Genomic DNA, 25,578 nt, shown 5'->3' with positions numbered 1-25,578 from the left:
GGGTTTAACTCACGGATCCGTGTCTACACTCCTCTGTTCTTTCCTCTCGTGTTGGCACCATTATCGTAGCCCTGACCTCTCATGTTGGCTATCGCAATTCCTGCATCTTCCAGCTTCTTAAAAAGCACATTTCTCATACCAGCTCCTGTAGTATCATCAATGTCAAATTCTAGAAAATGCTCTCTGACAGTCACCATTGCAGGGACGTTTTCACTAGGTTCTGTTGTTGTTACAAAACACACCATTAAAGTCATTTGTTCCGTATGGCTTATGTCAGGTGTGCAGTCCAGAATAACAGAGTAATATCTTGCTGACTTCAGATATGCCACAATCTTCTGTTTGACTTTTGTTGCCAGTAACTGTATGATCTCATTTTGAATTGTTTTTCCAAGGGAGTGGTGTGTATACATTTCTTGGGTGGTGACTCTTCTTAGATGCTCCTGGAGTACAGCATCAAAGTCAGCCATCAGCTCCACAATTTTAAGGAAGTTTCCATTGTTTGGCACATACAGCTGATCTGAAGTGCCACACAGTGCTAGGTTTTGGGTAGCAAGCATTCTCACAATGGCAATGAGCCTTTTCAGAACATTTTGCCAGTAAAGAGACTCTGAGGCAATCTTCTCTTGATGCTGATCATCTATGGTGGCCTTTAACCTTAGTCTCATCTCAAGCTCTTTCCACCTATGGAATGCTCTCTGGTGATTTGCTGCCTTCTCATGGCATGCCAGATTTCTAGCCAGATTTTTCCAGTCCTTTGTTCCTGTAGAACCCAATGTGGCTGGAACATTAGACTGGAAGAGTTTGCAACAAAAACAATATGCAACATTCTGGGTTTTTGCATACATAAGCCATGGCCTCTCCACTTTGTCACCATTGGGGATTTCACGCCAGTAATGTGTTGGATGGAAACTTCTATTTTCATTGTCTTTGGGGAACATTAAGTTTTTCACTTGCTGTGACCCATGCAGTACAAGGAAGTCCCTCAGGCTACTGCTCAAGTGGATCCACAGTCCTCGATCATGTAGACTTAAGGAACTAAACTCAGCAGCAGCGGTTTCTTTCACCTCCACCACACTCTTCTCTGAGCTACACTTTTCTTCAGGAATGTGCATGGTTACATCCATTTGAGATGGAAATATGGATGCTGCAGTAGCTGCCAGGTCACCTGCACTCTGACTAACTGGAAGATCAGGCATCTCCTCACTACTCACATCCTCACTGGGCCGGAAGGCTCACCGTGAACATTTGTGTCTATGTATCTCAGGAGAGCTCCTTTCTGCTTAGATAGAAAAGCTTCCTTTGCTTTCTTTCTTTTTCTGAATGCTGCCCCAGAGGGGCGTTTTCTTTTTTCACTCATGACAGCTGTTCTGTGCCAGCTATAGTGGCTCTCCACACTCAATTGAAGGGGACAAATAAGCAGGCTCATAGCAGGGCCTGAATGAGGGAAGATATCAGCATCTTAAGGGCCTAACTGGCTCCTACTACTTCAGTTGACTGCCTGTTCTCCTCAAGTGGGTTCAGGGAAGCAGTAGGAAACAGGAAGCTCTCTGAGAAGCTGGTGTTAATCAGTCCAGCCTCCTGGGGATGCTAGAGAGGTACAAAAGAGGCTCCTCCTCCTCTCTCTCCCTGCAGCTCCTGCTGCTTTCTGTTATTCCCTCTCACCTTTTCTCTTGCCTGCCTGTTATGTCTCTTGTGCCCTCCTTCCTCCAGCACAGCACTCCACCATCTCTGTGCATCTAGAGCAGAGAGAATACCTATGCACCAGCAGCAGACACAATTTTCTACACTCTGGGTCCTAGTGCCCCCCAGTCTGGCACCTGAGACAGCCACCTCAGTTCGCCTCATGGTAAGACCAGCCCTGCTTAATGGACGCAGGATCTGTCCCTTAGTAAATGGAACCTCTGGCCCTAATTGTTACATTGCAAGAAAAAACAACAGTACTACAATATAATCCTACCTCGTCTGTGTCTGCTCCATTAAGGAAACGGCATGGAAGAGGATTATGAAGCATTCCAACATTGTTAACTAATCGGGAAAGAAACCGAACAACAAGAACTATATTTGGATGAAGTGCATAGTTTAACTGGTTAAACAAAAGGTTTCTTCTTAAGAAGTTTTTAAACTGTATGTGAAGAGAAATGCTGTTAGTGACCCATCTTGTTCCCACTGAAACCAAAGCCATCGATATTGACCTCAGTAGAACCAAAGCAGGCTATTACTGGATTTTTTTTTATTAATTAAACTTAAAAAATACTTTGTTCCTATTCATATCACTCCAGTTAGCTTTAACCAAAAGTTCATTTATAGTGGTTTTCAGGTTCAATGCAAGAATTCCACACAGCTGTAAAAGAAATACTGAAAATGAATTCATTGAGACTAAACAGGGAGAGTCACCACATAAAATGGATACTACTCAGCAGGTGATAGATTGGCTTAGATGGTAAAGAAATTACTGTACCCTATTAGAGAAATAGGGAACCCATAGAGTGCTTTGATTCACCTCTACAACCTGTATAATAAAAAACTAAAAACAGTGTATTAAGCAAGTGCACACTTGGTTTTAATAACATCTGCATGTTAAAACCAGCTTGTTAGTTAGTGTCATATACACCGTGTTCTAAAACAAGTGATGCCAATTTGTAGTTGCATAGTAAGCTGCAATTACTTAAATGCATTTATATTTATATAATGTATTATCAAAATACTCTTCAATTAATGGGTCTAATTAACTTACCCAAAATGCCAATTTCTAAGCCTTGAAGACATTCTTCAATATTCTCATATATGTAATCTTTTGTAAAGTCAGCTTGTATGATCTTCACATTTCTACCTGTGGCCTGTTCTGTAATTAACACAAAGTGTCTTTATATATAAATAGAGAGAGAGAGAGAGAATTGTAATCAAGAGGAATGAGCCAAAGAACTTGGTTCACCCTTTTGTGTTGCACTCTGTACTACATGCAGCTGTTTCAACTCCCTTGCTTTTTAAGAGTAATCAAAATATAAGCAAAAGGCACTTTTCGTAACACATTTTTTAAGGAAAATGTACAGTCAATTTCTGCCCTGAAATCTGTGGGCGCTCTGCCCAAATATCAAGACAAAATTTAGCCCTCTTACTAGAAATAATATAAATAATACAAAACTTCTAACATTTTCCCCAATTTTAATGTTTATAAGAGAAGTGTTGCAATTTATTGAAAATGAACATGCTGACAGATCTTTGATGTAAACTCTATTTTATATAATTATTTTAAAAGTTTGCTTCTTTGTAAGATGAACATTTTAACAAGCAGAATTGGACTTTGCATTTTGGGGGCAGGTTGTGAAACAATATTTTGCAGCCTCCCTCTGAAATATAGCCTATTTGTGTTATTCATAATCACACCATTGTAAGATGGGCCAGCCTAAGCATTTGGGGAAGAATTATTGAGGCAACTCTTTGGGATACACCTCAACTTTGACTCATTTTACATAAAAGGGAAATGGGAGAATCTATAATCTCTCCTCCTCCCCCACACCTACCCCTCCTGCTGCAGAAGTGGAATCCAGCTGCAAAATCCTGTCTCTGGGTTGTTTGGTTTATATCCCGTTTACATTTTCAACGCTGTCTTCACATAGAAGAGAAGTTGACTGACTGACTGACTTCAAAAATGAAAGCTGAAATTCTCTGTTAGAGAGCTCAAATTATAACTCTGCTAACAAGGGGGCTCACATGAGAAATATTTACTACTAAACCTGCTTTCAGGTTTCATAATCATCTTGAACCTCCGACCAGGTTTGTTGAAAGATTTGCTAAGTGAATCTAGGACCAGTTGAAAGGCTTTCTCCTCCTCCCTTTCTTGAACAGTGATCTGAACACACACATTTGTCAACAATGGAAATGCAGAGACCATTTCAGGTGCACATAGACTCCAGAAAGTCTAGGAGCTCCCCTCAGTGAAATGGAAACTGATTCTATAGCTATACAGAATTGGACTTTGTATCTAACTTTCCTATGTGTTTCTTTTATGTCACCAGCTAGTGTCACCAGAGCTTGGCCTTTTGGTGGGGGGAGAAGGGAGACCCTAATTTCCCCAGAAATGGCAAGCTTCTAACTCCACTTCAGTTATCGGCATATCTTCAGATTTGGCAAGAGCTTACTTCTTCTGTACATCTGAGCTCTGCTTGGGGCAGGATAGCAGGGAGGCTGTCAGGAAGCCAATTATGGCCCCATGATTCTGTGGGCCAGTCTGTGCCAGCCCTGGCATGACTTAGAGAATCAGTGTTCTGGAGTGGAGCAGAGCTCCAACCCATTTCCTCCCTGCTCCCCCACCCCCACCCTCCCCTATGCTGTGGGGTGAAAATGGCAGATGCAGGAGCCAGCTCCGTCAGGTTTATGCCAGCTGAGCCCCCACACTTGAGTAGCACAGAGGAGCCTGAGCTAATTGCAGTATCTAGCCCTAAATTTACAGGGAAAGACTCCAGCAGCAGCACCTTTCCTCACTACTGTGAAAGCCTCTGGTGGCATGGAGCTGATGAAGCTTTTCTCTGCTGCCTCCTCTCTTCCAGAGCCTTTCACACACAGAGACGTAGCTGCAAACCATAGTGTGCACACCTGGTTGAAAAGGGACCCTGGCATCTCCGGTCAGCACTGCTGACTGGGCCACTAAAAATCCCATTGGCCACAGCAGGGCTGTCTGGCTCCCTGCCGGGCTCCGCGCAGCTCCCGGGAAGCAACCGGCATGTCCCTCTGGCTCAGGAACGGCCATGGGGGCTCCGCATGCCCCTGCCCCGTGCACCTGGGAGCCACCTAAGGTAAACGCTGCCTGATGCCCATGCCCCAAACCCCCTCCTACACCCCTGCCCCAGCTCAGAACCCCCTCCCACACCCAACCCCCCCCCCCCGGAGCCCATACCCCCGCCCATCCCCCAAACCCCTGTCCCAGCCTGGAGCCCCCTCCTGTACCTCAAACCCCTCATCCCGAGCCCTCACCCTCACCCCCTCCCACACCCCAACCCTCTGCCCCAGCCCAGTGAAAATGAGCGAGTGAGCGAGGGTGGGGGAGAGCAAGTGATGGGGGGGGGGATGTAGTGAATGGGGGGGTGGAGCCTCGGGGAAGGGGCAGGCAGGGCAAGGGTGTTCGGTTTTCTGCAGTTAGAAAGTTGGCAACTCTATGTGACATTTAGCTATACATACATTACACACTGCCGCCCAATGGTTTGTAGTGTAAACATAGCCTTAGTTTTATGGTTTGATCGATGTTTTACATACACTACACAAAATGTATTACATTAGTAGCCTAATAGCTATAATGGCTCTACTTGTCTGCTCAAACTCAATCTCTTTTTTTCTCAAATCTTATCTTGATTTTTTTTAAAGGCCTTCCTGTCTGAATAGGCGGAAATTTTACTCTACATTCCAACACTTGAGATAAATGTTTTTTTAATTCTGGATTTCTGTCCATGTAGAATTCCAATTCTGGGAACTCCTATGGCACAACTTTACCTCATGGGGCTGAATGTGTCAAAAGAGTCATCCTTTTCAACTCACTTCCTATACTGGAGAAGGAGGTATTCTCTATGGGTTAAAGTACATGATTGAGAATAAGGAGGTGTGGGTTCAATAACCAGCCCTACCACACATTTATGTGACTGTTTAAAAATTCATCTCTGTGCCTTCACAAAGTATCCCTATCTGTCAGTGGGGGGTAATGATACTCATCTATTTCACAGAGTAGTATGAGAGTTAATGTTTTGTAAACACTTTGGGAACAGAATCCTGGGTCTCATGAATCCAGTGCCCTATTACACAACACTGCCTGTCACAGTTATCTTCAGATTTAAACACTTACCAATTTCAGTGGCTACTTTCTGCAGTTTTTCAAGTGTTCTGCTTATCATAACAATATTTAATCCACGTTTTGCCAGCTACAAAAGAGGTGTTTACAATTATTAAAATTGATTACATTCTGGTGATGAGAACATTTAAGTGACTTTTTTAGCTTTCAAGACTCTGCATTTTATTTAATATTTCATTTACTTTCAGGCATTCATCACCGTGCTATCTGGAGACATGACAAAATTAAAACCAAGCAACACATTAGTTAAACTGCTTATAGTAGCCGCACAAACATCCCCCACCCTATATGATCCTGACCCATCATAACGAAACACTCTGAGCATCAACCTATGGCCAAACAAAAGGTTGGCCAAAACAATGTCCCTTGATCCCTTCCTGAAAGACTCTAATTAACTGACAGATGGAGAGCAAGTCCACCTGATATTTCCAATGAGGGGGCCTTCTGCTGTAGAACTGACTTCCCCATTAATTCACCAGAACCTGAATTTGTTGACCTCCAGGTCACTCTATAATATTTCATCTTTTTCCAAGCTTTTCCCCCCATGAGAAAAGGGGCTAAATGGATTGTATTGAATAGTGGGAGGGTCCTAACTTTGGGATGAGTTTTAAAAGGATTATATATTTTGGACTTTGGTTAGAATTTCCCATGTCCCCAAAACTTGAATGAGAGATTTTTTTTAAGTAAAGTGAAGTAAATGAACAAGCAAGAGTTTTTGTGCACACAAAAGCACATCCATAAAAATGTAGGCAAGAATTTAGGTTTGTAGATGCAAACAGTTTTTAACATGTCTGTTTATAGTTGGTGAAATAATGTGAAAATAATGCAAAACAAATAGTCATATTCATATTCTCCCCTTATTCTTATGGCTTCTTGTGTGTAATTCTTGGTCTATCAGCAATCAGTTTGCAGGCAGCCAGCCTAAAGTAAAGTGGGGTGAGTTGTACCTCTCTGTTTTAAGGAGCAGCCTGCTTTGTCTCTCTCTATTTTTGGGGTCTTGTGTGTTATAATTCTGAAGTCTAAGAAATAAAGTAGTGTTAGGTTGCAACCTTTCAGCAAGAGTATTTTATGTTTTTATCTAACTTCTCTGTGTGTGTGTGTGTGCATACACACACACACACACACACTCACACCATGAACATAAACATTTCCACTCCCAATTAGAGCTTTGTGCACAGATTGAAAGTTGAATATGTCCCAGCTTGTAGAATGTATGTTTTTAACAAGTTGAAGTTGCACTAGAGCTTGGGTGCATGATCAGAAAAGAGTTCAGTTGAAGCTAGAAAGCTGCCCATGAAAGCAGGGAGAGGCAGAGTTAAATGAATGTGCACAAAGATAAGGCCAACTTCATCTGAAAGTACCAGGTTTACTAGAGAGTAAGGGACTAGCTGATGAAGCCCACACACTGAAAAGGCATTCATTTCTGTAACTGACTCCCTGCAATGCTTTTCCCCCTAAATCTATTTGAAGGAAACAGTTTGTCCCATTGAGCTTCCCTGAAACAATGAAAAGAATGTTAAGAAATAAGGACCTTTGTTTAAAAATTCGCTACATCGAGAGTATGAGGGGGAGATTGTCCACTAAATGTATTGGAAACAACCATTTGCATTTTCAGCACAAAGCCCATTCTCACAGTTCTGAGCTTTTGGAGACTCTTACATAATTGTCCGGTGCTACAAAGAGACAGGCAAACACTTAGACACTGTGGCATTTTGAAAGCTCACTTTAAGGGCTGCATTTGAAGTACTCAGGAAGAGAACTCTAATTGTCTGCGTACTGGCAAATTTCCCTTTGTCCACATTAAGCTTGACTCAAGCTGTTTCCAATCCATTCGGAAGGCAACGGAGACATGGTCGCTGTTTCCATGGTCACTCATTCCAAGTTGTAATTTGGGGACCATTTAGATGGGTTTTTTAAGCATTCAGATCCATGCTGGTAATATAAATATCATCAGCAAAAATTGAGCTATTTTTCTGAGCTTCTGTTTTAATAAATGCATTTCACTGATTTTTATTGCAGTTTGTTGAAAAAAGTAAATGATAATGATTTTCATTGCTAAGACCTTGCATGCCAAATTTCAGCCAAGAATAAATGTTTTATGGCCAGCTAATAAAATCCTAATAAACAGTGATCATTATGGAAGAGTGGGCATCATTTTAGCTTCTCTATAGCAGGCTGGAAATGGGACATGATGATGGCCAATTTTTAATGCAAAAGACAGTTGGAAAATACCACTCTACTTGGGCTGGTATACTATGGCCTTGTCTGTACTCAGAAAATTCATTTTTAATCATTCATGTTTAAGGGCCAAGTCATGTTTAACATTCTATTAGTAAAAACATCTTTGTTAAAATACTTCCTAAGACAATGCATTTTCCTAATACAGACATGGCCTGTGATGCAGCTAGAAAATATAATTTCCCACTGCAGATGAGAGCAAGCCCCAGCTCCCAGCATTATGCAACATAAACCTGTTTGTATTAGGAAATCCTGACTCCCAGTGGTAAAGGATTTAAATGCTCACGAACTTCTGGGATTCCTAAAAGGCAAGATCATCATTACTACTTCCAGCAGTGACAAATGTCTAAGCATGTTGAAACAGGTTAATAGAAGGCTTAGGCAGGCATTGTAGTGTGCAACGAAAGGCTTTCACACACATCAAAACACTATGCCTCATAGTGCATTTTTGCAGCTTACAGAATAAGCCAAGTTTTCAAATAGCTAGAGCCACATGCAAAACTGCACAGATTTTGGGCCTCATTTGTGCATGCTATTACCGCAGTTGCGCACACAAACTGGCGATACTCAGACTAGATCATAAGAACTTAAAACTGCAGGATTATGATTTATGGAAAAGTTGTTCTAGATTTCTAGAGATTTGTAAAAGCTATTAGATATATTTTTTCTCTAAGATCTATACAGTGGGATTTTTGGCACGACTGGCATCCCCACTCATTTTTTTTTCTTTTAATTTCTCGCGGTTCAAACCTGTGAGACCTGTCCGACTCAAATCTCTCAACAATTATGTGGCCCAGAGGAAGTAGGATAGGAGAGAAGGATTGCAAAAATGAAGCTCCCCAAAAGGAGAAATGGATTCTGCAAAACTGCTTAAAAATGTTTCCTCTGGTGCTACTGCTACAACAAACCTAAAATATTTGTGTCTGCAGAAGGATTTAATGGGAGATTCCTGCAATGCTGTAAAATAGTGAATCTACTGGAACAAAGCAACTCAAGCCCTAATTAATTTTCACCAGATTGTAAACATGCTAAATTTTAACAAATCACACAAAGGTTTTCCCAAACACCAAAACTTATATTATATGAAATTCCTTGCTCTCAAAAATGATCTAATGAAACCCTGATTTAAGCAAATCAACCTAAATGTTTAAAAATATGAAGCTATTAATAAACAAGGAAAATTGTTCTCAAAAATTGCCCAGTTCAGCTGAGCCAGTGACGTCCAGAGACCTGTGCTTTCACTTCAGCTCAGCAAGTTCAGGGTGTTTAGAAATGCTGAGTCACAAGCCTTACATAAACATGGGTCTTCATATTAGCTGAGCAAAGTAGAGGTGCTCAGCCAGGAATACTCACAGAAGTCTGTCCCTTGACATCATTCCAGGAAGACAGAAGAGTAAAGCCTGTAAACTGCCAAAGTCCAGTGCATTGACACGCTAAAAATGCAGGCTATGTCTACACTACGAAATTAGGTCGAATTTATAGAAGCCGGTTTTATAGATATCGGTTTTATGTCCCCACATAAAATGCTCTAAGTGCATGAAGCTGGCGGACCGCGTTCACAGTACCGAGGCTAGCGTCGACTTCCGGAGCGTTGCACTGTGGGTAGCTATCCCACAGTTCCCACAGTCTCCGCCGCCCATTGGAATTCTGGGTTGAGATCCCAATGCCTGATGATGCAAAACAGTGTCGCGGGGGTTCTGGGTACATGCCGTCAGGCCCCTCCCCCTCCGTCAGAACAATGGCAGACAATCGATTCATGCCTTTTAACCTGGGTTACCTGTGCAGACAACATACCACGGCAAGCATGGAGCCCGCTCAGCTCAGCTCACCGTCACCATATGTCATCTGGGTGCCGGCAGACGTGGTATTGCATTGCTACACAGCAGTAGCCCCTTGCCTTTTGGCAGTAGATGGTGTACTAAGATTGATATCCATCATCGTCGTATTCCAGTTCAATCAGGGGCACCTGGGCAGACATGCTTTGTCTCCTGGAGACTCAGTCCTGTCGGCAGTCCTATTGAACCATCTCGACGATGATGGCTAGCAATCGTAGTACAGTATCAGTATCAAGCACCCAGAAGATGCCGAGGGCTATCAGTCATGCTGCACCGTCTGTTGCCAGCTTAAGATGTAAAAAATAGATGTATTCATTTGCTTCCCCCTCCCTCCGTGAAATCAACGGCCTGCTAAACCCAGGGTTTTGAGTTCAATCTTTGGGGGGGCCATTCTGTGTGACAGTTGTTTGTGTTTCTCCCTGATGCACAGCCACCTTTGTTGATTTTAATTCCCTGTACCTGTACGCCATGTCGTCAGTCGCGCCTTTTTTCAGACCAGACGCCATAGCACTGGGATCATGGATCACCACGGCAATTATGAGCACTATGAACACCACGCGCATTGTCCTGGAGTATATGCAGAGCCAGGACATGCCAAAGCAAAACCAGGACCAGCCGATGAGGCGATTGCAGCGCAGAGACGAGAGTGATGAGGAAATTGACATGGACACAGCCCTCACACAAGCTACGGGCCCCAGCAATGTGCAAATCATGGTGTTACTGGGGTAGGTTCATGCTGTGGAACGCCGATTCTGGGCCCGGGAAACAAGCACATACTGGTGGGACCGAATCGTGTTGCAGGTCTGGGACGATTCCCAGTGGCTGCGAAACTTTCACATGCGTAAGGGCACTTTCATGGAACTTTGTGACTCGCTTTCCCCTACCCTGAAGCGCCAGAATACCAGCCCTCACAATTGAGAAGCGAGTGGCGATAGCCCTTTGGAAGCTTGCAACGCCAGACAGCTACCGGTCAGTCGGGAATCAATCTGGAGTGGGCAAATCTACTGTGGGGGCTGCTGTGATCCAAGTTGCCAGGGCAATCAAAGACCTGCTGATATCAAGGGTAGTGACTCTGGGAAACATGCAGGCCATAGTGGATGGCTTTGGTGCAATGGGATTCCCAAACTGTGGTGGGGCGATAGACGGAACCCATATCCCTATCTGGGCACCGGAGCACCAAGCCACCAAGTACATAAACCGCAAGGGATACTTTTCAATGCTGCTGCAAGCCCTGGTGGATCACAAGGGACGGTTCACCAACATCAACGGGGGATGGACGTGAAAGGTACATGATGCTCACGTCTTCAGGCACTCTGGTCTGTTTCGAAAGCTGGAGGAAGGGACTTTCTTCCCGGACCAGAAAATAACCGTTGGGGATGTTGAAATGCCTATCGTAATCCTTGGGGACCCAGCCTACCCCTTAATGCCATGGCTCATGAAGCCGTACACAGGCAGCCTGGACAGTAGTCAGGACCTGTTCAACTACAGGCTGAGCAAGTGCCGAATGGTGGTGGAATGTGCATTTGGATGTTTAAAAGCGCGCTGGCGCAGCTTACTGACTCGCTCAGACCTCAGCGAAAAGAATATCCCCATTGTTATTGCTGCTTGCTGTGCGCTCCACAATATCTGTGAGAGTAAGGGGGAGACATTTATGGCGGGGTGGGAGGTTGAGGCAAATCGCCTGGCCACTGATTACGCGCAGCCAGACACCAGGGCGGTTAGAAGAATACAGCAGGGCGCGGTGCGCATCAGAGAAGCTTTGAAAACCAGTTTTGTGACTGGCCAGGCTACGGTGTGAAACTTCTGTTTGTTTCTCCTTGATGAACCCTCCGCCCCCCCACCTGGTTCACTCTACTTCCCTGTAAACCAACCACCCCACCCTTCCCTCCCCCCTTCGAGCACCGCTTGCAGAGGCAATAAAGTCATTGTTACTTCACATTCATGCATTCTTTATTAATTCTTCACACAACTAGGGGGATAACTGCCAAGGTAGCCCAAGAAGGGTCGGGGAGGAGGGAAGGAAAAGGACACACTGCAGTTTAAAACTTTAACACTTATTGAAGGCCAGCCTTCCGATGCTCGGGCAATCATCTGGGGTGGAGTGACTGGGTGGCCGGAGGCCCCCCCACCATGTTCTTGGGCGTCTGGGTGAGGAGGCAATGGGACTTGGGGAAGAGGGCTGTTGGTTACACAGGGGCTGTAGCGGCGGTCTCTGCTCCTGCTGCCTTTCCTGCAGCTCAACCATACGCAGGAGCATATCTGTTTGATGCTCCAGCAGCCGGAGCATTGACTCTTGCCTTCTGTCTGCAAGCTGACGCCACCTATCATCTTCAGCCCGCCACTTGCTCTGTTCATCCCGCAATTCAGCCCGCCACCTCTCCTCTCATTCATATTGTGCTTTTCTGTAGTCTGACATTGACTGCCTGCACGTATTCTGCTGTGCTCTTTCAGCGTGGGAGGACATCTGGAGCTCAGTGAACATATCATCCCAAGTCCGCCGTTTTCTCCTTCTAATCTTTGCTAGCCTCTGCAAAGGAGAAACATTTGCAGCTGGTGGAGGACAAGGGAAAGGTGGTTAAAAAAGACACATTTTAGAGAACAATGGGTACACTCTTTCACGTTAAATTTTGCTGTTCACATTACACAGCACATGTGCTTTCATTACAAGGTCGCATTTTTCCTCTTATATTGAGGGCCTGCCGGTTTGGTGTGAGAGATCACTCATGCGGTGCCAGGCAACAGAATTCGGCTTGCAGGCAGCCATGGTAAGCCACAGTCTTTTGGCTTTTTTAACCCTCATAACATGTGGGAATGGCTTCAAACAGTAGCGCCCTCATTTCCCATACCAAGGACCCGTTGGGTTGGCCATTTAAAATGGGTTTGCAATGTAAAAGGAGGGGCTGGGGTTTCCGTGTTAACATGTAGCACAAACCCAACTGCCCCCCTCCCCCACACACACACACCCAATTCTCTGGGATGATCCCTTCACCCCTCCCCGCCCCTCCCACCCACCGCATGGCTAACAGCGGGGAACATTTCTGTTCAGCCGAGCAGGAACGGGCACCTCTGAATGCCCCCTTAATAAAATCACCCCATTTCAACCAGGTGACCGTGAATGATATCACTCTCCTGAGGATAACAAAGAGAGATAAGGAATGGATGTTGTCTGCATGCCAGCGAACACCGGGACCATACGCTGCCATGCTTTGTTATGCAATGATTCCAGACTACGTGCTACTGGCCTGGCGTGGTAAAGTGTCCTACCATGGCGGACAGGACAAGGCAGCCCTCCCCAGAAACCTTTTGCAAAGGCTTTGGGACTAAATGAAGGAGAGCTTTCTGGAGATGTCCCTGGAGGATTTCCGCTCCATCCCCATACACGTTAACAGACTTTTCCAGTAGCTGTACTGGCCGCGATTGCCAGGGCAAATTAATCATTAATCATGCTTGCTTTTAAACCATGTGTAATATTTACAAAGGTACACTCACCAGAGGTCCCTTGTGTGTCCTCAGGGTCTAGGAGCACGCCTTGGGTGAGTTCGGGGGTTACTGGTTCCAGGTCCAGGGTGATAAACGTATCCTGGCTGTTGGGGAAACTGGTTTCTCCGCTTCCTTGCTGTGAGCTATCTTCATTGTCTTCATCATCATCATCTTCCGCATACCCTGAACCCGCTTCCCTGTTGCGTGTTTCTCCATTGACGGAGTCAAAGCACACGGTTGGGGTAGTGGTGGCTGCACCCCCTAGAATGGCATGCAGCTCTGCGTAGAAGCGGCATGTTTGCGGCTCTGCCCCAGACCTTCCATTTGCCTCTCTGGCTTTGTGGTAGGCTTGCCTTAGCTCCTTAATTTTCACGCGGCACTGCTGTGCGTCCCTGTTATGGCCTCTGTCCTTCATGGCCTTTGAGACCTTTTCTAATATTTTGCCATTTTGTTTACTGCTACGGAGTTCAGCTAGCAATGATTCATCTCCCCATATGGCGAGCAGATCCCGTACCTCCCGTTCGGTCCATGCTGGAGCTCTTTTGCGATCCTGGGACTCCATCATGGTTACCTGTGCTGATGAGCTCTGCGTGGTCACCTGTGCTCTCCACGCTGGGCAAACAGGAAATGAAATTCAAAAGTTCGCGGGGCTTTTCCTGTCTACCAGGTCAGTGCATCTGAGTTGAGAGTGCTGTCCAGAGCGGTCACAATGAAGCACTGTGGGATAGCTCCCGGAGGCCAATAACGTCGAATTCCGTCCACTCTACCCCAAATCCGACCCGCAAAGGCCGATTTTAGCGCTAATCCCCTCGTCGGAGGTGGAGTAAAGAAACCAGTTTAAAGGGCCCATTAAGTCGAAAGAAAGGGCTTCGTCGTGTGGACGTGTCCAGGCTTAATTCGATTTAACCCTGCTAAAGTCGACCTAAACTCGTAGTGTAGACCAGGGCGCAGTGTAGTGACTTCATAGAGGCCTAAGAGTTGACATAATCCCAGCAAGCTGTGGCTGCTGAGCCAGTAATTCTCACAGAGACCTGTGCCTTGAGAACAGTTTAGCAAGTCTGAAGCACTGAGCCCTATGCCTTGACATCAGCCCTAGGCGCTCAAGGTCCAGAACCAGAGGACCTCACAGAAATCTGTTCCATGAAATTAGCCAGCAAGCTAGAGCCTAGTAACCTCAGAGCAGTCTCTGCCTTGATATCAGACTAGCCAGCTTGAGGAACTGAGCCAGTATTGTCACAGAGGCCTGTTCCTTAACATCAGCCCAGGAATCTGGAAATGCTGATCCAGAGACCTCACGGGAACCTGGATTTTCACATCAGCCCAATACGGTCTCACTAGGGTTACCATCTTTTAGTTTTTAAAAAGGAGGACACTCCATGGGGACCCGGACCTGCCCCTTCCCCGCCCTCAGCCCCGCCCCAACGCTGCCCCCTCCCCTGAACGCTCCGCCCCCTGCTCTTCCCCCTCCCCTGCTTCCCGTGAATCAAATGTTCGCGGGAAGCCTGAAACAGGGAGGCAGCAGGTAGGCTGGGGCAGGGTGCAGCGCGGCCGAGTCCGGCCCCCCTGGCTGAGCGGCTCCCTCTGGCGGCCAGCCGGCCAGCCGGCCCAGGCCAAGAGGCTCTGGCTCCGGCGTCTCCCGCCCGGCTTGGCTCGGGCCCTGGGGCACTGGCTCCCGGCCCAGCACCGCGCCCCCGGCTCCCCGGCCCGGCCCCCGGCCCGGCCCCGCAACCCCGGCTCCTGGCCCGGCCTGGCCCCCAGCCCGGCACCGCGCCCCCGGTTCCCAGCCCGGCACCGAGCGCCCGGCTCCTGGACCCCGGCCCGGCACCGCGCCCCCGGCTCCCGGCCCGGCACCGCGCCCCCGGCTCAGCACCGCGCCCCCGGCTCCCGGCCCAGCACCGCGCCCCCGGCTCCTGCCGAGCACCGCCGGCCCCGGCCCCGCACCGCCGGCCTCAGCCCCAGAGGCCCCAGCCGAGCACCGCCGAGCCCTCCCTCCCTATTTTCCCGGACATGTCCGGCTTTTTGGGATTTCCCTCCGGACGGGGATTTGAGCCCCAAAAAGCCGGACATGTCCGGGAAAATCCGGACGTATGGTAACCCTAGTCTCACAGAGGCCTGAACTTTAATACAAACTATAAGTGCTGAGTCTATTGCTTCCACAAGCCCTGTAACATTAGCAAGTTATAACTGTCATGCCAGTAACACTATGCCTTTACATCAACCCAGAAAACTAGATATGCTGGCCAGGAACCCTCACAGGGGCCGTCCCTCGCCATCACACCTGCAGAGATCTGTCCTGGGTTATAAACCCATAAGTGCAGAAGTGTTGAGCCAATACCCATATAAAGGCCTTTTGGCTTCAACCCAGCAAACTAGAGGTGCTGAGGAGGAGACATCCGTGAGACCTGTGCCTTCGCATCAGCCCAGAGAACATGAGGCACAGAGTCTGTAACCTCAGAGGGGCTTATACTTCAATATCAGTACAGCAAGGCAGAGGAGCCACGTAAGAAACTTCAAAGGGTCAGAGGTATTTAACCAGTAGCCTCACAAAATCCTGTGCCTGCCAAATGAAGATGCTGAGCAGTGAGCTCACAGAGGCCTGTGCCTGGCATCTGCCCTGTAGATTAGCTGAGCAGGGTTTAAATCAATAAGGCTACTTGTGGAGTAAGGTCCTATTCAGCATAAATAAAGATGGCGGAATCTGACTCTTACTCGTACTACAAAAGCCAAAATAATTAACAAATGCTCCACAGTAACTGGTCAGTAACAGCCAAATTTTTCAAAAGCTCACTCAATCTGTTCTACTCCTCCCCAGTAACACAACGCAGCCATAAATGTGTTTTAATTGTCCTGTTAAGCCGAGTTTACAGTTGCTTTGCATTGCTCAAATAGCACAGAGCAGCCAGTGTGACTGAGTCTGACCCATAACATTTGCAGGTGCACCTCTGTATGCATGCAAAAGCCACATTTGTGTGGGCAACACAGCATTTGTAACAACACATTGGTTAAATGTCATCCAAACACTCACTTATATGCACTGTTCCCCAAGTTCCACTTGTAGGTATTTGCACTCATAAATGTGGTTTTGAAGATGCAATTGGGCATGCATGCTAATTCCCCCTATTCTGCACATTCTTCCCCAGCTGATCCCCTCCCCCCACCTGCCCATTCACTGAGAACTGGACCAAAGACAAGGGAAGGAGGAATGCTGCAGAGAATGAAACTGACCCACTCTTCTGCATGGGAAGGGTGTGATCCAGGAGGGTGGTTAATAAAATAATAATAATAATAATTACCAATTAGTGTTAAATTATAAATACTAGGCATTTTTGTTTATGCTTTATATGTTCAAACAAAATACAATACGGACAACCCCAGATGTTCAGAACCATGCGTCAGGCCCTTAATGTCATAAGATTGGCTTAAAAATAAAGTTTTTTAAAAATGTTTTTTTCTATGCCTTCTGGTTTTTGTGCCATCAGATAACATTTTCAAGCTTTTCTCTGCAACCATGAGGGCTAGAAATTTTTTTTTTAATTAAAACTGAGATTCTGTCATAAACATTTGTTTCCAGGAGCAGGGGTATTAAGTAACCAAGCATGGAACTTTGCAATAAAATTGTAAGAGTTGGCAATGCTATTAAATACTCATCCCTGTGAGGTAGATATTATTATCCCAGTATTAAAACTGGGATAATTGAGGCAAAAAGGTTAAGGCCAACACTTTCAAATTTGTATTTAAGGTTAGGCACCCAAGTTTGAAATATTTGGCATTAGTGACTTGCTCAAAACAAAACAGCAGGTTAATTGAGAATGGAACCCAGGTCAATAGATTTTCCAGTCCCAAACCTAGTCTATTAGACTATACTGTCTCTTAAAGTTTATACTATAAAATTATTACAGAATGCATGAAATCTTTAGGATCACTCAATACTTCCCAGTGATTTTCTTGGCAGTATGGAAGCAGTTGGGGCTATTTCATGTCATTCTTCTAATTTTTGAAAGTGAATGTCATATCACTAAGTGATAACATGAGTTATGCATATACACAGAAGAAAGATTAGGTCCTTAAGCATATATAATATTCTTAACTGTAGAATCAGTTTACTAAGTTGCAAAGAATGTTGGAAGGAAAGAAATTTCCCATTCACCAATATTTCCACTTTGATTTTATAGGTGCTTATCTTACCTCCAGGGAATATGCTTTTCCAATTCCATCTCCTGCTCCTGTGACCACTAGGGGAAAAATAAATAAATTTATAACCTTCTTTTGTTCGTCCTTTAATTATTCAATCTTCATGCTTCAGAATTTCCTAAACACTAATATCTTGTGCTCAAAGGGCTGGATTAAAAGTGCAAACTTTAGTCTCTTTTTAATTTTTTTCCAAGGAACCTGCTTCCACTAATCAGTGATTAGATGCATTGTACAGAAAGTATGGCTTATAATTCCCCTTAAAGTGCAAGCAGAACAATAATTTGTACCAATGGTGTTTCATTCTAGATATTTCATTTATTGGCACTGTGACTTTTTCAACTAAGTATAATTATTACCTTATTTAGCTCTTTTCAATTTCAAGGTATTTTAATACCATTGACTAATTAATCCTTATAGCAACGCTATTAGGTACAGTTAGATCAGTATTATCCCCATTATAGATGGAGAAACTGAGTCAGAGACAAGCCAACTACCAAATGCCTTTGGTTAGGAAGAAATTTCTTCTGTAGGCATGTTGTGGCATAATTATAATTATAATTGTCCATTATGCTGGCTTTGCATTTTTTCTGAAGTATCGGTTTCTGAGCAGTTGGAGACAGGATACCAAACCAAACCGATGGACTCAATTCTTTTCTGCAAAAGAATTTGATCAAAATGTTCTAACCTCTCAGGAAGAGATTTTTTTCAGTAGCACAAAGGGGCAGTTAGGAGCACAACCTGATTGAAAGTCATGGGAGGTGGATCTCTTGAAAATTCCAGCCTTACCCCATGTTTAAGTACCTATCATGAATACCACCAGCCCGGAGGAGTCTTCAGGTGACCTATAAAAATGCCACAGAGTTTCCTCCTCATACCAACTAGTAGCAAAACCAAAAGGTGCAATGAATGAATCTGGTCCTGCCAGTCTCCACTTCTCCCCTGCCTAGACACAGCCAGAGCTGAGTAGCATGCCAGGCCCTTTGCCCCTTCCCCACTCTACATGGCTCAGACCAGCCTACAGGTATGTTTACACTGCAATAAAACACCCTGCAGCTAGCCTGGGTCAGCTGACTTGGACTCAGGCTGTGGGCTATAAAATTGCACTGCAGCAGTTTGGACGCTGGCACCTCCCACCTTGCAGGGTCTCAGAGCCCAGGCTCCAGCTTGAGCCCGAATGACTGCAGCACAATTTTATAGCCTTGCAACCTGAGCCTGAGTTAGTTGACCCGGGCCAGTCATGGGTTATTCATTGCAGTGTAGAAAATACCCTGCCTAGGTGGCCTGTAAAGTTTCCCCAGTATCCAGCTAGTGCAGATGATGCAGGGAGTTAATCCAGGCCTGTCAGTCCCCACTATTCCCCACAGCCCAGTGAGGAGCTACTGTTGTCATGGACCACCCCTCTTGCACTATCACATTCACTCTGCTCGTGGACCTCACCTCTGAGCACCGTGACCCTTTCCATCCATCCTCCTGTTCCTCATCCTCGTCTCCCTGTCCCTCTCTTTTTGCCTCCCTCTTCCCTTCAGTCTCTCTTCCATGCCCCTTTGCTCTGGCAAATCCTTCCCCACCACGCCAGTCCCTTTTAGTCCACTTCTATCCCACCAAACCTTAAAATACAATATCTTAATTTTTTAGAGAACAATGTTTAAAGATGCTACGATCCCCAACCAGGACATACACAGACCACAACCAAAGCAAATTCGCCACCACGTACATGTAACCCTTCTCCCTCCACTCTCCTACCCATTCTCTTCAATTTTGTTTTCACACATCCCATCATCTCTTCATTTGGCTTGAAATATCCTTGGGGTGGGGACCCAGCAACTAGCACGCTTTGGGTGCCATATAAACAATCTGACCATAGGGAACAAACTGAACAATTCCCAGGTAGCCCCAAGAAGTCATCATAATAAATGGAATGAAATGGGCAATATGAGCATTAAAGGATTTTGTTTCGTGAGAGTCTCTGGAAAATATGGATTTGGGTAGTCTGAATTATGAGAGAGAGTTTTTAATGCCAAGATTAGTTGTTAATACACACCTCACTCCCCTATTTCATATGGAGAAAGAAGCCCTTCAACAAAACAAGCAGTGATTGGTTAGGTTTCCCAGTAGACCAATAAAAAGCAGTAGTCTTTTGGGCAAAGCAGCAGACTTGACAGGTCTAGATCTGCCAATTTTAATTCTAGTGTCTTAGAATATCCTGCTTCATGTGATGCAATGAACTGTTTAAATAAACTTACCAATCTTCACTGAGCCCATTGACTTAAATGGGGTCAGGATTTCAACCAGAGAACTTCCACTTAATGAAATCCACTCTCCACAGAGAGAGTCAGTGCTAGACTTGTGCCCCACTGAAGTCCCACTTAATTCTTCAATGTAGGATTTACAGGTTATTTCAGTAGTACCTGGGCATTGTGCTGGCCTTCTGAACGGGGTGGATGCCACCCATCAGTAACAAAATGTAACATGTACAGTGGATGTGATCTACTCCCATTAAAGTAAATGAGACCTGGATCTTGAGACTTCAATCTGGAGGGGAAAGTGTTTACACTAAAATTGGCATTTGATGCTGATGATGGCATCTTGCTATTAAGTGACCTCATCTGTGACACTTGTAATACAGGAATTCAGAAACTGCAATAAATCCTCAATCCTGCTTAATGCTAGTAGTTTAACAATCCTAAAAAAAAAAAAAAAAAAAAAAAATTTCAGCATTCAATATCAAGAAAATGTTTTATTTTTAAACACCAATGTTCTTCTTTTGAGGACATGTGGTACCTTTAAAATGGAGCAGCCAAGTTTTGAGTCTACTGTAAATATGGATGTTAATGATATTATTATTGACAGGTAGCCACTTCAGGCAAATTACACTGGAACCAAGTTACCACGAACATAGGAAACAAGCTTCCAAGGATGGGGACAGATGCTAATGGTAAATTAATTGCTTCATAAATGCTAGATCAGGAAACTAAGGATGTAGGCAATGTTATAAAACTAAAGCACTTCCAGTGGAGAAAAAGTGATAGAACTGGGATGTGTGCAGTATAGGGAAGGATGAGGAGGGAGTTAAATTCCATATATATGTATTTTGAAAAAGAACATATAGTGTTTTATAACCATTCTGATTATTTTCTTGTATTCCCAAGTACACTGAAATTTCTGGTTCATAAAAATTAAAATCAGTGGAAAACCGCTAGCAAAAGTTACAAGTTTAGTTCTTAAAGGGGTTAGGGGGAGAACCACTCATGATTAATAACACAGAAATTCATCACTCAATTATAGCAATAAAAATGTGAAGAAAATTCCATTACCTGCCCATTCTCCCATTGACCGAAAGAAAGACTGAGGCAAAGCATTCCATACATAGGGGAAAAAATACTTCAAAAATCTAATGCATTTCACCAGAGTAAATAGACAAATTAGACCCCCAAAAAGAGTGAGCAGCTGCTGTTGGAACTCTCCCATGGTGAACAGATCCACCGAGCTTGGATGAAATACCAACACTATCTTCCCCTTAACTGCCTCCTAGCGCACTGCTACTCTCTAAGCATTGGCAGAGAAGTGTACAGTCTAATCAAATCCACTGGGTCATGTGATTTCTTTTTTCCCCACTGAGTGCCAAGGGTTTAGATTAAAGTACCGTCCCTATACTACACTCAGATTGGTAAATTACTGGAAAAGATAAAACCAAACTAGGATTTCTAATACCTGGTTTTAGACAAGGTTCCTTTTTTGGGAAAACATCCAGGAACAAAAAAGAATTTTCAAAGAAACTAAAGGTGGGTCTATCCCAAAACCCTGGATGAGAGCACCTCCAAACTTTTGCTGCTGGACAAACTAAAATCTTCAATGCAGACACCTCAAAACTTTGGGCATGTTCATGTTGAATTAGGATCCTACTCTGTGGCCTGGACTCATTTTTAAATTCCCAGACAAAAACCTCTATGTTAAATTGCTTTTGAGGTTGAGAGTATATATCAGTAACTTACGGATAAGAAATATACAAGAATGTTGTAATTATCCCAAGAAGAATCACTAGAAACATAGAAAATGCAGGGTTAAGTTTAAACTTATTATAAAGCCAAACATGTTAAGGCATGGAAATACACACTTAAGGCACTCAGGCAACCTTAACTCTCCTCTGTAGCAACAACATGAATGGAAAAGAAATGAAAAACCAATCTTTAAATGTCAGTTTCATCTAATCTGGGTCCAGAAACCCCAAACTGCATTCATCATACGCTTATTACAGAGCAGAATAAAGGTTGTTTATGTATCTGAACTACACATTTACATATTTTAACTTGATGGATTACTTTCAAATTTAAAAACTCTTTTAGCCAAATAAGCTATGACTGAGGAATCCTGGTGTATAGTTCCCCTCACACTGCTGACTCATTTCTGCCAAGAGAATTGCAGTATGCAGATTAGTTAAAGAGGAAAAGTGATGACTGGTTGATCACAATGGTCCTATTGCAGGCCCTGTCTATTAGTTTCTAATTAAAACAATAACAATAATTAATAATTTCACTTAATTGCAACCTGATTTCTTCAAAGGCAAACTGTGCATGAGATTCCAGTGAGTTTTACCAAAATGGAAAGTCTGAAGTGTTTGATATTTGTGTTATTCCATGATTAAAATCATTCTCAAAAACAATTTGAGTGCTACATTGCTTAAAGTACTTCTTTTTTAACTAATTGTAACAAAAAATTATTAAAAAATACTTGCAATTTCTCAGGAAATTCATTATGTACTCAGAGTGCTGTAAGTTTGGGGAGGATACAGTGTTCTTCATAAATAACAAGGAGGTTGAATTCTTTAAGTCAACATCTCAATACAACTTTGACTTTGGAGTTGCCACCAGAACATCCATAAACAACAAACAAAATTTTTATCAAGACCATCTCCGTACCAAAGCAGATTGTTTTCTACACTATATTCAAGCACATAAAAGGTTGTTACAAGGAGGAGGGAAAAGAACTGTTCTTCTTAACCTCTGAGGATAGGACAAGAAGCAATGGGCTTAAATTGCAGCAAGGAAAGTTTAGGTTGGACATTAGGAAAAAGTTCCTGTCAGGGTGGTTAAGCACCTGAGTAAATTGCATAGGGAGGTTGTGGAATCTCCAGCATTGGAGATTTTTAAGAGCAGATGGACAAACACCTGTCAGGGATGGTCTAGATAATACTTAGTCCTGCCATGAGTTTAGGGGACTGGACTAGATGACCTTTTGAGGTCCCTTGATTCTATGATATTCTAATGAGATGCAGTATTTTCTAGCTGTCAGATCTGGACCATGAGCCTCAGGACTCTTAGGGTCTATTTCCAGCTCAGCCAATGACTGAAAGTGACCTTGGGGATTTTCTTTTTCTGGGACTCAGTTTACAACAACTGTTTACAGGTTGCATTGTCAGAAAGTGTCTCCTGATATTCAGCATCAGTTTTCCTTTTCTTACTCTCATCCAATTACTGCTAATACTATGATAATCAATTCTTATCCATCCTTGATCTTTACAGCCTATAAATATTTGTACAATTATAATTATATAATAATTTATATTATAATTTGTATAATTATTGTCCTCACCCAGTCACTGCTTATCCAAGTTCTGTGTACAGAATCTTTCCCTACAGTTACCTAAACGTGTGGCCTGATTTTCAGAAGTGCAAAGCACACAGCAGCTCCCATTAAAGTCAAAGGGAGCTACTAGCTTCAGCACTTTGGAAAAATCAGGCCATTTGTTTAGGTGCCTAAATATGGACTTAGAAGCCTAAAATTGGGCACCTATTTTTTAAAATCTTGGCCTGTCTACACAAAGAGAAAGATTGGAGCAGTAAGTTCTAAGAGTTTACAAAACATCTTAGCACTTAGTTAAAATAACCTATGAGTTTGTATAAAACTAAGAGTAGGGTTATCTACTGGGGTATGGCAAGAGACATAAGAAGTAGTTTTGATTTAGTAAATGGATACTTTGGGGTGAGGTATGTACAGTTACCAATTACTGTCAAAATAATTCTGAATTATCATTTCAATAATTCAATACTTGTTTAAATTTCTAACTTAAGAATTCCATTTGGTTGAACATCTCTGACATTCCTGTAGCTTTCACTGATCTAAAACTTGACTGGCAAATGGATAAGCCATTTAGGGATCAAAATTTTCTATATAGAAAGAAAATAGTAGATTATTGGTTGCCACTGTGTGATTAGACTTTGGATTTGGGATTTGATATCTTCTTGATAAGTTTTGACACCCTACATTAAGTTAATTCACATAAACTCTGCAAACATTACCACAGAATCATCTATTTTATCATCTTAATTTCTTAATGATCTTTTACATCTACTTTGATTAATAAAACATACATATGTATAAGAATGATCAAAATTTGTACTTTAGCTACACAACCCAAAATTCAAACACTTCATCAGAAGCCTGGTATGCATAATTGGCTAATTGAAATTATTTCAACTAGGATGTTGTTGGTTTTTTACTGTAATGTATTTGACCTAGGGTTCACTTGTGATTTAGAAGTATCATTCCTCAGCACCCAATAATAAAAATACAAAAATAGTGACAATAATTGCATTTCTTTATTTACAAGCATACAGCAAACAATATTGCAGAATTAAGGTACATACCAAGTTGAACAGAGTTGTTTTCCTTGAGGGTTTCTTTCTTTCTTTCATTTCAGTAGGTGCAATTGCTATATAATCAAGCAGTATTGTACTCCCACTGCTGTGCTAATCCTCTGATTATCAGTGAAAGCCACCCTGCCATCTTGCCCACCTGCTTAAAGTTGAATGGTCAGGTAATTTAGGCCCAAATTTGACATTCTGGTGGTAGTGGTGGGGCAAAGGGAGTTTTACTAGACAACATGAACAGAAAAATGTTCAAGAATTTTTTAAAATATATAAGAAAACATTTTTAAAAATTAAAGTATTTCCCTGAATTGGCAGAATTGTACTAGATCATAATAGCCAGAAGGCAAAAGTGAAAGTGATGAACATGCTTTCAAGTAGTAGTAAACCAAGTCACACTCTGGGACTTTTGGGGTATGTCTACACTGCAACTGAAAACCTGTGACTGTCCTGGGTCAGCTGACTCAGGCTCACAGAGCTCAGGCTAAGGGGCTGTTTAACTGTGAAATAGACATTCAGGCTTGGGTCGCAGCCCAAGCTCTCGGATCCTCTTAACTCACAGGGCCTAGAGCACAGGCTCCAGCCTGAGCCTAAATGTCTACACTGCAGTTAAATAGCCCCTTAGGCCAAGCCCAAGTCAGCTGGCATGGGCCAGCCACGGGTTTTTAATTGCAGCATAGCCATAACCTCTGTGCACTGTAGGAGTGTCCATGTGTGACATTACTGTGCAATCAACTGGTAAACTGTGGATCCACACCCTGGTTTACTGCACAGTAACCTAGCAGGTAGACAAGCCCTAAGGGAAATTAGTTCAACCAGAATAGCTGCTTTCTGGATTGGAATATGAAAGGTAGGATTACAATAAAGGCTTGGTCCTGGCATGCAGCCCCAACTCCAGACAGTGGAAGTGCAGGGCTGCATCACCCAGCAGGAGTGATGAAAGATATTGATTCTCTAGCAGGAAAAATACCTTCCAGAGCTAGAAAGTGACCAACTGTGCCACTTTTGGGGAAGGTGCAGTGTCTCTGCTCTCCTCACTTTGGAGAAGCTTGCCCTTACGACGGTACAGGTCCTTGGAACGCAAGGATGACTCTTGTATTTGACTCTTGAGCAGGGAGAGGCTCTTTGTTCTCCAGTCTGGCCCTAGATGTAGGGCTGGCAGAAAATGGTTATACAGTGCCTGTGAGAATTTGAGGTATTTTTCAGTTTCATACTAAAAACTATTCATGAGCAGGTTAAATACCCTGCAAAAAGATTTCAATAATCAAGCAGCATGGTTTATACTTTAAATTAAGTTAGCAAAAACACTGACTAGAGATGGACCAGAGTCCAAATGCTCCATCCAACACCCCCA

At 43.7% G+C, this 25,578-nt stretch overlaps 1 protein-coding gene across 3 annotated transcripts in view; it reads right to left on the bottom strand.

The window, feature by feature from the left end:
* HSD17B3 (hydroxysteroid 17-beta dehydrogenase 3) overlaps positions 1–21,184 on the bottom strand; it is a 31,484-nt gene extending 10,300 nt beyond the window's left edge. The window contains exons 1-5 of one of the 3 annotated variants that reach the window (XM_065599402.1): positions 20,895–21,184; positions 17,575–17,621; positions 5,831–5,906; positions 2,735–2,842; positions 1,958–2,025 (exon numbers count right to left, since the gene is read on the bottom strand). In XM_065599402.1, coding sequence (XP_065455474.1) covers positions 1,958–2,025; positions 2,735–2,842; positions 5,831–5,906; positions 17,575–17,621; positions 20,895–21,048 — 453 coding nt within the window. In that variant the 5' untranslated portion in view covers positions 21,049–21,184. The remainder of the gene's footprint in view (positions 1–1,957; positions 2,026–2,734; positions 2,843–5,830; positions 5,907–17,574; positions 17,622–20,894) is intronic. The other 2 variants (XM_042854568.2, XM_065599401.1) reach the window with 2 other exon arrangements.
* Positions 21,185–25,578: the final 4,394 nt, after the last annotated feature.

The sequence above is a fragment of the Chrysemys picta genome, chromosome 6 (genome assembly GCF_011386835.1).
Source record: "Chrysemys picta bellii isolate R12L10 chromosome 6, ASM1138683v2, whole genome shotgun sequence".
NCBI classification, from domain to species: Eukaryota; Metazoa; Chordata; order Testudines; family Emydidae; genus Chrysemys; species Chrysemys picta.
The sequence above is the reverse complement of the archived record's forward strand: the minus strand, read 5'-3'. Positions and strand labels throughout refer to the sequence as shown.